Source organism: Triturus cristatus, chromosome 5_1, assembly GCF_964204655.1.
Source record: "Triturus cristatus chromosome 5_1, aTriCri1.1, whole genome shotgun sequence".
In the NCBI taxonomy this organism is placed as follows: domain Eukaryota; kingdom Metazoa; phylum Chordata; class Amphibia; order Caudata; family Salamandridae; genus Triturus; species Triturus cristatus.
The window spans coordinates 281,322,296-281,336,211 of NC_140587.1; the positions used below are offsets into that span (position 1 = coordinate 281,322,296).

Here is a 13,916-nt window from a genome sequence, read left to right on the forward strand (position 1 = left end):
GTAGCGACTGGGACAGACCAACACATTTGAGATTCTTACAGTGCATATGTATCTCTTATATACAGGAATAGCATGCCTCTCTAACTACTCCTGAAGTAATAAGTTGTATGCCTTTTTAAGTCTCGCCTAGCAAACGCAGCACATGCGCTGCTTCGCCTTGGCGAGACTATTGTTGTCGGTTTGGTGCGCGAAGGGAGACAAACCATGTGCGCGCACGGACAGGCGATGTGCACGCGCATGGCGTCTCCTCTCCGTCGCAGCAACAAAGGCATTAACTCCTCTGAGCCAATCCTTTTACACCGGCATACGAGGCATGGGCTACACAGATATCTGCAGTAAGCGCATCAACCCTCAGTGTAATTTACTGGGTTCTCATGCGGGGGTATTCACCCCGAGAGCTCACTAGTCCAGAGAGAAAGAGAAATAAATAACGGTAGGAGATATCACCACGTAAAACCCGGGACCCACAGAGTGAAGTATTTACGGGGATGACAAAAGAATACGAGGGGCTCAGGGCCAACAACATCACGGGGGCCTCGGTTTTGGAACTCCCGGACCTCGCAAGCTCGTACCTCTACGGCGGCCACTCGAGGCGCTCGGGCTGCGGTCTCCGAGTCTTGCTGCAGATCGCAGGCGAAAACTGCCACTACCTTTTTCCTCCAAAAAAAAAGGGGACAAAATGCTTCTCCAGGCCTCGGTTATAAAAAAATTAACCCTTGAGGAGCCGCGGCAGGAAAAGCCTTCGGAACTCTACAAGGATACCAACACATCTTTTCCGCGTGGATGAAAACTCATACATTTGCACCGGATTAAAACGAAGGAATTTCAGACTAATTAAAATGAAGGAATTTCAAAAAGATTGCAAAACCCTTGCGCGATGCCTGTCGCTCTGGGAAAGTGACCCTAGCAGAAAACTCTTCCCAGATGGAAAGGCTCTTTGCCTGCAACAGTAACTCCCTGATCTGAATATTGTCCACCAAATCATAGGGAAGGAAGAAGTTATTAACCCATTTTTTTCGCGCCCTGGGTCATACAGGACAAGTTTCTTACCTGACCTAACGGCCGACACTGCCGACTTTGAGACTGAGGAACTAGATTCTAGTCTTGGAGTCAGATGGGCACCCAGGGATTCTGGGCAAATCACTTAATGTTCGTGTCTAAAGAAACAAGCATTTGCAATGCAATAGGTCTCACAGTTGTGAGAGTTTGAGCGCTTGGCATTGTAAATGGCAATGCCTTTTATTTACGTGTTGGTTTTTAAAACATAAATAAAAGGCATTGTCATTTATAATTGCCAATAGCTGAAACTCTCGCAAATGCGAGACCTATTGCATTGCAAATGCTTTTTTTTTTTTGCATCTCTGGGTAAAATTGAAAGCGCTCCATGCTGCATATGACAGGTTACACACCAGTTACTCACCACCATGTCAGACCCTCCCCCGTGTGCATGGACGTCAGCTGCGAAACTTTCTCACATAAAGTTAAAACAACTCCCTTCTGTGCCCAATTATTAAACACAGTCATCTGTCCTTGTGACTAGACTTTTGTACAGTGGTAAAGTACACGTTCTCTTAGGGGTTAGTGGGATAATTCCAAGAAAAAGCTGTAGGCGCAGGTGCGCCGACAGGGTTAAAGGAGACGGGGTTTAATCTAGCAGGGAATAATCAGCCTCTCATCTTTCAAGAATCGGTCAAATGAGTACCAGAGAGTTTGGTAAGACCAGCAGGTGTGATTCAAGCGCTGGCTGAAAATGCATGGTGTGTATTGTGCTATGTGTACGTAGTGGCTGTTAAAAAGATTCTGCCTCTAGTAACTAACATATTTTATAGAAATAGCGGTTGTTATTTTTTACTAATATGTCTCGAATCTCAAACACACGTTCGGCAATGTATTTATCCTATTTCCTTCATTTCATTGTCTGCTCAGGGGAACAGATTCACAAGAAAGTGGTAAATTTGTTCTGGGTCAGTGAAGTTTCTCTTCGGTGGATTTCGCGTGTTTCACTTTCTCTGGAATATTTTATCCACCACTACCTGACGTAGTGTCCATACCTGTGCAGTTCTTTGATCATTGTATTAAAGCCAGGATGCCTCGCTGTGTCCAGTAATACTGTATGCACAGGTGTGGCGCTGTGCAAACAAACACGTTTTAGCGCACGAAACGCCGTCTTGGTGCAGAAACCTCCCCCCTTTTGATCAATAGCTTCTAGAATGGGCCTGAATGACCCAAAGAGCCTCGTACAACTCACAAATCAACACTCCTGAGGCACCTAGGGAATGGTGACACGCTTTGTAAATTCTCGGCATGCTTGGACCCTCTGAGGACTGAGTTCACTTCCTGCTTCACTCCAAGGGGCACCTTGCGCCGAGGAGGGCACAGCCCCAGTCTTTCCCCCTCTAAATCTTTTTAATGGGAAACCTTTGGTGGTAATAAGAGCCCCTTTTGAACATTAGGGGCATTGATGCAGTTTTATTGTAAAGATCACCTTCACTGTGTGGGCAATAATTTACACCCCCAGTTTAGCAACAGGTCTCGCATTTACGCGAGTTTAAGTTATTGGCATTATAAATAACAATGCCTTTTATTTATGTTTTAAAAACGGAAACAAAAATTAAAGGCATTGTCATTTGCAATGTCAATAGCTCAAATTCACGTAAAGGCAAGACCTAGTGCATTGCAAATGCTTGTTTTCCCATCTGTTGCATTTGCATCTAAATGCAAGGCTCCAGACCGCGCCCAGCCAGGATCATACTGAGACAAAAGGAGGCCTAATGGCCCCTTAACTGCTGCCTTCATCTTTGGCACAGCTGAAGGTGAAAATAAATTTTTAAAAAGCCCACTCCCTGCCTGCACTTTGTTGCTGGTAATGGAAAGCAGACAAGTGCTGGCGCTGCTGAACGTGTCCTGGTGTCCGAAAATTACACTCTGAAAAGTTCAGCATATTTCAAGGGGGCCCACCTTCTTTGCAGGTTGGACAGCGTCTTCCCTGTGAAAAAAGTGGGTGGACGCCATCTATCCATGTGTACTCCGACTTGTGCCCTGCCTGCTGACTATCAGAACAAATCAAATTTATGGGCAAAATGGCAGCCAATCAGAAAGAGAGGGCTATGGGAGGGTGGGGCTCTGGACAGCTGCCCGCAGCTCGCTGTTGACCGAGTATGCCGTTTGACTACAAGGACACCTGGCCAGAAAAAAAAGTGTGCATAGTATTTACATCAAGTGAGTGGAAGTGCAAAAACACACCTCAAAGCTGCTGATATGAACAGCTATGCAGACATGCAGTAATAAAAGGCACACAGCCAGTTGCTTTCTGTCATGAAGAAGTAATTAAGTCCGCCATGCCACTGTCCACAACTGATGATCATAAAAAACATTTTCACAGTATCACAGGTCTTCAAGCCCTGGCGCGTCGGGTCTTCCTCAACTGGAATGCTGTTTTTTTTTTTTTTAATCACAGACACATAAAACTGTTGGGGCACAGCTGTCAACTACCCCATGTTATGAGGGTGATTTTCAGTCAGAGCCCTTTTTGGGTAGCACCTAAACTCACTTTTCTGGGATTGTAGGAGCTTGGGAAGGCAGGGCAAGCTTTAGCACTGGTGGCGTCCAGTACGACAATGTTTGTAGGTGCCCCCAATGACCACCTCCGCCACCGATTCCCTCACTACCACCCTTTAACAGTGCACCTCAAGTCTCCATAACCACTCTCTCTGATGCATTTAATTAGTTTTATAGTGCCACTCATACTAGTGTAGGATGTCAGAGCACTTTACATCACACACACTACACAGAGACAATCGATCATAGGTGTGTAAATCAGTGTATGGGAAATGTGACGTAAGACAAAGGACTACAAGGTGTAGGTGTCACATGTCATCCATACTGGTAGACAGTTAGTTTAAGAGTGCTTGGTCTGGAGAAGCACAGATTCAGATTTTAAAACGTAACACCATGGTTGGGGATTCTCTTTAATAATCACAATTGATTTCTATCCAAATGGACCCTTTTTCCAACATTAGGATAATGAAAGATTGGGGAAACAATCATAAATCTCTAATGTATACAGCTCTTTGAAGAAGCTTAATAGCTCACTGTTCTATGTTAGGATTTTAACTTCTTTTTAAGTTTAAGTTTATTGAGCTCAGCAAGAAAATACAATACACAATGAAAATCCGGTCAGAGAACATGAGTACTTATGTTATGAACAATAAAGGATATTAAGCATAAAGGGCACAATAAACATGGTGACCTAGAAAAGAAAAAAGGGAGAGAGAAAGATAAAAGAGGGGGAGGGAGGGGGAGGGAGCAGAAAGAATTTCGTTGGGGAGAGTTCAGAGCAATCAAGGGCAACAAAAGAGGTAAAATGAAGCATTACATTGCATGTATTGTAAAATTCTAAAACGCATATAGTGATGTAATGGGAGGAGTACAGTATACAAGAACAATAATAAATTGTTCAAACAAAAGACAACTAAATTAAATCAAGGCGGTTTCCGGACATCGTCCGATGTTCTCACAATAACATTAATAGGAGTATTTGGGGGGGGGGAGTAGATAAATATGTAGTGAGAGGGAGCCATAACAAATCCCTTTTAATTGCTAGTGATACAGGGGTAACATAGTTGGTGTCAAGTCTGTGATTAAAACAGATGGCATTCCACCAGGCTCTGTAAGTGACTTTATCCGCGTGTTTCCAATTCAGGGTGATTAGGTGTAAGGCTATAGCAATTAATAAATCTATTAACTGACAATGTGGTGAAGGATGAGGCCATGAGGGGGACAGGGAGCCAAGGAATATGTTTGAGAGGGAAAAAGGAACTTTAGTGTTAAATATCTTGTTAATTTGAGACCAAACTAAGAGCCAGAATTTAGCAATGTTAGGGCAATCAAATAGCATGTGTTTTAAGTCAGCCTTTAAACATGAGCAGGACCAGCAGTGCGATGAAGTGGTGGAAGAAAAGGAAGCCAATTGTGCGGGTGAGTATAATGCACGGTGGTATACAAAATAAAGAGTTTGAGTGGTATTGGCCGCTCGCGAAGTTTTATGGATCTTTAACCACAGCTTATCCCACAAAGGGACAGACCAGGAAAGTAATAAATCTTTTTCCCATGCCAGTTCAGTCTTTGTTTTGCACCGCGTTGCCAGAGATAAGAGACCATTGTAGAGGGAAGATGCAGAAGGGGAAGCGTTTATCAAAGGAAACAAAGTAGAGCAAGTTGTAGGGAGATTTGGAAAAGGTGGGAGCGATGAGAGATATTGGTGAAGAGAGGGAAGCAGAAGGTCGTATTGCTTTTTACAGGAATTAGGAAGGGCAAAGTCAGATTTGAGGACTGAGAAGGGAAGGGGTGTACCGTCCATTAAGAGTTGGGAAATCCATTTCAAGCCCTTGGAGTGCCATATCTTCCAGTAGAAAGCACGATTTTTAATACGCAGTAACTTATTATGCCAAATAGGTTGTTGAGAAAGTGAGTCACGTGAGGGATAAGAGGCTGGTAGGAGAGGAGTTAAAAGTTTTCGCGTGTGAGAGATAACAGGATGACGTAAAGAAGAAGTGTGCGCAGAGAAGGCAAGGGATTCCAAAAAAGCGAAGGGGGAAGTAAAAAACTTCTCAATGCTAAGCCAAATTGGAGGATAGGTAGGAAGGTCCGAAGAAAGCCATGAAGAGGCTTGTTTTAGGGAAAATGCGTGGTGATAAGATTTAAAGTCAGGAAACTTAAGCCCACCATTTAATTTATCTTTTTTGAGAGTAGATAAGGCTATCCGAGGGGGTTTACCTTTCCAGAGGAATTTTAGTAAAGTGCGGTCTAATGTCTTAAAGTAATAATCTGGGATGTGTACAGGAATCATTGAGAGAGAATATAAAATGACGGGAGCAAGCATCATCTTAATGGAGTCTAACCTACCCCACCAAGAGAGAAAAAGAGGGTGCCACTTGGTAATAGAGTCCTTTAGCTTCTTAGTAATGTAGTCAAAGTTGTGTTTGAGAGTTTCGGAGATAGACGGGGAGAACCATAATCCTAAATATTTTAATTTAGAGGATTGCCAGGAAAAACCGGTATGATCAAAATAGTGTTTAAGACACAAAACATTGCCTAAATGGAATCCTGTAATTAGGGGGTCCTGTCTAATCTTGGTAAGGAAAGGCTCCAATGCCACTACAAATAGGAGAGGGGATAGGGGGCAACCCTGCCGTACACCTCTTGAAAGAGAGAAATAATCGGAGACCTTACCATTAGCAAAAATAGACGCTTTAGGACCAGAGTATAAGAGAGAAATAAAGGAAATTAACTTAGAGGGAAACCCTATCCATTGAAGAGCGCGGAACATAAAGTCCCAGCCAATCCTATCAAAAGCCTTTTCGGCGTCTAAAACTATGGCAGCAAGCGGGTAGTCTAAGGAGGAGGCCTTGCTAAGAATGTTAAAAAAGACTCTGGAATTATCAGAGGATAAGCGACCTTTTACAAAGCCCGATTGTTCCGAGCCAAGAAGCTCAGGTAAGATTGGGTCAATACGTAAGGCAAGAATTTTAGCAAAAATTTTATAATCCGTGTTCACTAAAGATATCGGGCGATAGTTTTTACAGAAGGAGGAATCCTTGCCCTCCTTGGGGATTAGGCAGATCATAGCATCTTGGAAGGTACCTTGAGATGATCCGTTTGCGATAAAAGAAGTAAACAAAAGAAGAAGTTGTGGGAGGAGGAGTTTCGAAAAGTGTTCATAAAATTCAATGGTAAAACCATCAGGACCAGGGGTTTTCCCTCGCCTCAAAACCGATACGGCATGAGAAATTTCTGCTAGTGTGATATCTGACTGCAGTGAATCAAAATCAATATGTTGCGAGGGAGGAGAAGGGATGGATTGGAAGTAGGAGGAAAGGTCAGATTGAAGAGGTTGGGCCTCAGGGGTGTAGAGAGTTTTATAGAAGGAGACAAACTCATTTAAGATATCTTCATCCTTGAGAAGAGTGTCACCATTGGAATTCTTCAGAGACTCTATCCTAGTTCTGTCTCGCCGAGATTTTAGATAGTTGGCCAGTAATTTCCCCATTTTATTCTGACCTCCATAGTAACGAGCACTACACTTCAGGAGATAAGAAGAAGCCGCTTCCGTGGATGCTTTGTTGAAGGTAATTTTGGCAGTGATAAGATCTTTCAAAGAAGCTTCAGAGTATGAGTGGTAGTAGGCGTATTCTAATTTTTTAATTTTGGCAAGCAATTGAGCCGATTGTTTCTCAAAAACTTTTTTCTTCCGAGAAACAAAGTTAATAATAAAGCCTCTGGCAGCTGCTTTAAAAGAGTCCCAAATCATAGCAGGGGAGGAATCATGAGTAGTGTTTATGGTAAAGAATTCCGACGCAAAAGAACTGAACTGGCTGGAAAAATTAGGATCTGTAAGTAGTGAATTATTAAAATGCCAACGTCCAGCACCTGGGGTGTGAGGAAGAAGGTCAAAATCAACAGAAACCGGGGCGTGGTCTGAAATTAAAATGGACCCTATTTCTGAATGAAGTACGTGTTGCGTTAGAGGTTTACTTAAAAAGAGGTAGTCAATACGGGATTGTGATTTGTGTGGGGGGGAGAAAAAGCTATATTCACGGAGTTCAGGGTGACATAGTCTCCAGATGTCAACTAAAGACTTTTGACGGATGGTGGAAGCAAATTGTGAGTGCATTTTGTTGTTTACAAATCTGACTGGGGAATTCCTATCGAAAATGGGATCACAAACTTGATTACAATCACCCCCAAAAACAATATAATCATCTGTGAGGGAGAGCAACTTATCAGAAATATGCACCCAAAAAACATTGTCAACTGAAACTGGAGCATAAACGTTGAAGAAAACCACTGGTATTCTGTCAATAAGTAATTTAACAATTAACCAACGACCTTCAGAATCAGATTCTTGAGAAATCACCGATACATTAAGCTTTTTATGAGTGAGAATAAGAACACCATTTTTCTTACCTAAAGCTGGAGAGGAAAACACATTACCTACCCAACATTTTTTTAATTTAGACGCTTCAACCTCAGGAAGGTGGGTTTCCTGAAGGAAAGCAACATCAGTTTTTAGCTTTGCTAAGTGGGAAAGAACTCGTTGTCTTTTAATGGGATTGTTCAATCCTTTAACATTCCATGTGATAACTCTGAACTTGGCTGAATAAGATTGAATTCAAAAACCATGAACATACAATGCGATAAATAGGGTTGAGATTGGAAATAGTAGAGAAATGAGAACTCAGAAGTGTACAAAGAAGGAGATAAGAGGGGAAGAGATTAAAAACAATGGTATTAAGAAACTCGATAAGGGATAAGGAACAAAAGCAAGGGATATGGATTTGCAAGTGATCAGAGTAGGGGAGAAGGGGGGAGAATGAGGGAGGAGAAAGCGGGAATAAAAGAAGAGGAGAAGAGAAAAAGAAAAAGAGGAGAAGAGAAACAATGACAGAGAACAGCACAGAAAGCATAAAAGTAGAATATGAACAAAGGGCATACTTACATGAAGAAGATCCAAGAGAACAAGGGGGAAGGGAAGAAGCCACACGAGACAGACAGCCCATCCAGGCTGACCAGACGGAGGACGAGGGGGAAAACGCCAATAAAACAGGATATCTACGGATGCGAGAGGGAACAAAAAACAAAAACGTTAAAGACTATTTAGCACAGTAAGCGATGAGGAATAGGGGAGTTAAAACAGAGCAAACGATTAGGTACCAACTCAATTAAATTAAGAAGACCATCCAAACTACAAAGAACACCAAAGAATACATGAGGGACGGTGATAAAGAGAAACAATGAATGAAAGGACCATAAGAGAAATCATCAGAACATCAAGTAACATTTGACGACGAGGGTCCCGAAGCTTCCATGGTGTCCGTCCTGTGAAAGTTTATGAAACTCTGTAACTGCTGCGGGTCTTCATAGGCTGTTGTCTTGTTATTAAACGTGACCTTAAAGAGGCAGGGGTGAAAAAGACCATAACGTGCTCCCATGGCACGAAGAGTAGGTCTCATATCAAGAAAGGCCTTGCGTCTGTTGGCTGTGGACTTGGCATAATCTTGAGCGAAAAACAAAGTGGCACCGGACCAGGTGACTCGTTGAGAGGATTTGGCCGCTGATAAAACCTTTAGCAAGTCCGTGTACTCCAAAAAGTACAAAATGACACCTCTCGGCCTCTGTGAAGGAGATGCACTCGATGGAAGACGCCCTAACCTATGTGCTCGCTGAATGTTGAGAGCGGTGCCTTCTGGCATATGGAGAATCTTGGGTAGAAAAGATTTAAAGAAAGTAGGAGGGTCCGACCCCTCTGATCCCTCCACCAGACCATAAATACGCAGGTTGTTCCGCCTATTACGGTTTTCAAGATCCTCGACTTGGCGTTGGAGGGCAGACATTTGAGATTGAAGGTGAGAGACATTGGTGTTAGTGTCCGTAAAGGAAGACATGTGACTTTCCACTGCGGTAATTCGTGTATCAAGTTGAGCCCAAGTGTCAGTGAGGACTTGTAGTTTATTATTTGTTTCCTCCATAAAGGGACGAAGGGCCCTGATTTCTTCCAGTAGTGTCTCCATGGAAATAGGCGAGGTCGATTTAGGAGGAGAAGGCGGGTTGTGCTTTAGACGTTTGGTGACAGACTTCACAGCAGGTACTGGTGAGGGAGAGGGATCCATATTCTCCGTGGGGTCTTGTGAGGATAACAGTGAATCCTCTAGTTTAGAGAAGGCAGTAAAAACTTTGGAATTTTTGATAAGGGTATACTTGGGCGTAGGATATTTAGCAAGTGAGCCTTTCGTTCTCCCCATAAGAGGCAAGTCCAACAGTCCAGGTGAGCGAGAGGGGCAAAGACGTGACCCAGAAGGAGAGTGTCACTGGTTAAATGGTTAACATCACTGTCAGATCCAGCAAGTATCAGGAATCCTCATTGAAGCTCGCGTTTGAACTGAGTTAGAGAAGTAGTCATTGAATTGACGTATCCATAGAAATGAGGCAGTTCCATAAAACTATTTCAATATCTGAGACAAGAACACTCGTCAAGAACAGCCATGAGTGAGGAAGAACTGTGATTATCTGAGGAGAACAGTACAGAAAAACCCTCTCGTGAAGTGCATGCATAAAATGGCGGCTGAATCGGAGAAGAAGACGCTGCACAAACTACGCACCTTTCGTATTCTCCAGGAATATGTCATTGAGAATATCCAAAGTTGATGAAGAAATGAAGACAAAAGCCAGAGTTGAGCAGAATAATAGCCAAAAGGGAGAAAAATCACTTTTGCAGTATGTATCTTCCAGTCATCAGCTTACATTCTCCTCAGGCGAAAAAACAAAATGGCGGCCGTTCCGAAAACGGGGCCTCCGAGGGAATTAAAGAGGATTAAATGCAGCTTACTGACATAGCGACTGCGAAATTCAGTGCTCCAGATGTTCAGACAGCCTGTCTTCACTTTGTGGCATCCTCGTACTCGTAGTTACGAGAGAAAAAATCGGCGTTGTCCTCCCGACTCCGGGAGCGTCAGGGAAGAGCCGCCATCTTCGTAAGGCGTTAACCACGCCCCCCAGGATTTTAACTTCTGAACTGCATGTAACAAAAGAATCTCTCAGACAAAAGCAGTAACCCACAGACCTTTTATATTATAAACACGTTGTGATCTGCATGGTAAACGTTCTTTGCAGAAGGCATATTAACCAACTGCGCTACCTTAGGACGGGTCAAACCTTCCACTAGACAAACCTCCAATCTCTCTCTAGGAAGAACATTAAGCACCGGAGTATTCTTGACATTTTTATTGTTGCCTGAAAATTGCTGGAGGCCAGGAATGGGGCAGTAGGTGCTTTTTAAACCATGACATACTTGCAAACACAACGCTCCCACCTGAAGCCAGTGCCCGGTGCGTTTGCACCAGTAGCACTGCCGTAAAGCCGGCCCTGTGTGAAGGTGACCATCTCCACTGTTTACTACAGGCTAGAGTATGTTCAAGGATTTGAGGTTTTTAAGCATCTTCTACATATGCTCCAGAGGAGACAGAATTCGCCTGCAAAATTTCTTCTGCATCTTCAACTGTGGGGCTACATCCCTACATCGGCTCCCATTCAGAACACTGGCCTCTTTAAAACAGATTTTCATCACATGCAGTGGGTGTACATGCTATCGGCTTCCACCTTTTGTTTGAAAAACAGGTTCGGATGAGATAGACCTGGGAACCTAACTCGAAAGTTAAAATACAGGATCCCCCATGTCAACCCTTTTGCTCCTGTTGCGCTGGATCTTCGTACTCAACGCATGACATCATACCATATGCCTTATGTTTCTCTACCCGCCCAGGCCTGAGGGTGCTTGATATATTGGGAGACAAACAACCAAACCCTAGGACCATACTATCAAGCGTGCTCCGAGGCACAATGGGCATGCGCACCTGATTTTTGCACCCCCAGAGTGCTCTGGTAACATTGAAGGGGACTCGCGCTATCTCTTTTGTTGTATAAATACGGCTGCTGCTACATGTGTGCTAGCACGATCCCAAGGAGCCAGTCTCCAATTTGTATGAAAGAATTGGCCCATGCAAACGAGGAAACACCAGCGCCCTACTACACATGTGAGGGCAGAGGCAAAAGAGCTGTAAGAGGGCACACCACACTAAAGGGGCACCCAGCCAGTGCACCTACTAAGGAAGCCCCATGCATCTCGATATAGGTAGGTGCACTCACTCACTGCACCCGCATGCAGGGTGATCTCGGCTATTCATTAAAATGCAGGTGCCTTGCCACCTGAACTGTGAAACGTGGGCAGGCGTTTAAAACATTCTGCCTGTCTTTTATTAAAGCAGTGGCCCAGGGCAGGTGCACATGTGCAGCCATGCTGAGGGCAGCACTTTCACTGTGACAAGGACCACTCACTAGGTCCGTGCCCAGAGGACCAAGATGCTCCGTGGCGCGAACTAGGGCAGTACGCCCTATATATGTGAAAAAGAAAAGAAAAGAAATCAAGGAGACCATCCCCAGAAAGACTTATTAGGAGTAGGGGGGAGAAGAGGACAGTAGAACAAACGGCTTAAGATTCCGCTCCAACCCGACTGTTCCGAAAACAGTGTAAAGCAGAATCAGTGTAAGCGTCAAACAGATGGTGACAATCGAAAGGCATATCCACCAACGTGGATTGAACAGCTTCTGAAAAAAATAGAGGTGCATAGCCAGGTACACCGGGGACGTGCCACTGACAGAGCCAAATGCAAAAAAACAGTTGATGGACAGAATGCAGAACAATGTCATACATTCACCCCAGTACAGAGATCTGGGCCTAAATCCATCGTTTTTTTGCTCACCATGCCGTTCCAGTTTGAACCCAGTCATATGCAAATCAGTCTTGACCCTGTGCCTCATGGGAACAGTCCAGCCCTAACTGCCAAGCCAGGTCCTCCCATGACTGGACACAAGTATCCTAGGACCGGTTTCGGGGTTTCACCCCTCTTCAGCCAGGATAGCTTGATTCCAGTGGCATGGAGAGCAAGGGACCCACGTCTGGGCATACCCTTCCCACTCAGGGTGACAAATGCAAAAAAAACAGTTGATGGACAGAATGCAGAACAATGTCATACATTCACCCCAGTACAGAGATCTGGGCTTAAATCCATAGTTTTTTTGCTCACCATGCCGTTCCAGTTTGAATCCAGCCATATGCAAATCAGTCTTGACCCTGTGCCTCATGGGAACAGTCCAGCCCTAACTGCCAAGCCAGGTCCTCCCTGGACTGGACACAAGTATCCTAGGACCGGTTTCGGGGTTTCACCCCTCTTCAGCCAGGATAGCTTGATTCCAGTGGCATGGAGAGCCATGGCACGCCAACAGAATCCATTAGCTTCCTGTCAGCCATCCTGGAGTAACTGGGTAAGGGCGTCCCGGGCCTCGTCTGGGAGCGAGGGGAGAAGGCGCGAGACCGAATCCCAAAACACGTGAGAAAAACTGCCCAGAACACAAGCGTTATTAAGTAAGCGCAAAACGGAACTGGTGGTAGAAATCATATATCGACCAGAAGTATCGGGAATCCTCGACTCCCTGTGTGGAGGGATGTCTGGAGGGATGTCTGGAAGGGTGCCCATGTCAGGGAAGGATGTGCGGAGTAGGCTGCCGGAGGAAGCAGACTGGGTTTCCAGGGGCAAGGCAGTGCCTATGAGCTATAGACTGGTCACTGGGCGCCCCTGAAAAGGCTTAGCCCAGGAGCCCAGCAAAATATCAAATAGGGCCTGACTTAAGGGGAGCACAGGCTCAGCCCCCATCTGCAGCTCCAGAACCACAGCAACCCTCCGCAGAAGCTCAGCCAAAGCAGAGCTAGTCTCAGTAGCTAGAGTAGGAGGAGAAAACAAGATCAAGGAGGTGGAAGACTAAAGGCCACCAGTTTCACCAAGTTCAGACACCCAATGAAACTCCAGAGGAAGCTGAGCAGTGTCGCTCATGTCATCATGGACTCCACCAAAACACGGGTCTCTCAAAGTAACACAGCTGGTGGCTCCTCCGAAGAAGGTAGCCTGGGGTGACCAGCTCCACCAACGCCGCTCCTGGCGTCGTCCTGCATCAATGTGGCGACACCTCGACATCAGAGAGATATAGTAGCAGCAATTGGCACCGTCGACTTCAGAGCCAACTGAACCAACACTGGTGTCGCAGTCGGGAACCCCAAAGAGCTGTGCACCGGAGCGGAGACTAATCCGACCACGGATCCAAAGGGCCTGACTGATGCTGGGAGAGACCACGTCGGCGTGAAGTCAGTCAAGACTCCTCTGGCTTCCTTGGGGCAGAGACTTGCACCAGATGTAGGCAGAGAACCAAAAATAGCATGAAGGAAGAGATAATATTCCCTCAACTCATCCAGAGTTGCCCTGGGGAATACCGGAAGGCGTGGGGTAGACACTCGCTCTGGCTCCTCAACC

At 45.0% G+C, this 13,916-nt stretch overlaps 1 protein-coding gene across 4 annotated transcripts in view; it reads right to left on the bottom strand.

Moving 5' to 3' along the window:
* The window catches only part of LOC146830728 (uncharacterized), a 435,729-nt gene that overhangs the window by 317,665 nt on the left and 104,148 nt on the right, over window positions 1-13,916 (bottom strand). For 2 of the 4 annotated variants that reach the window (XR_014961479.1, XM_085604947.1), the window contains exon 2: window positions 8,498-8,610. The exons of the other annotated variants lie outside the window; for them this stretch is intronic. Coding sequence is in view for 1 of the 2 variants with exons in the window: in XM_085604947.1 (XP_085461073.1) it covers window positions 8,498-8,610 (113 nt within the window). In the remaining variant the exon portion in view is untranslated. The remainder of the gene's footprint in view (window positions 1-8,497; window positions 8,611-13,916) is intronic. 4 annotated transcript variants of the gene reach the window in all.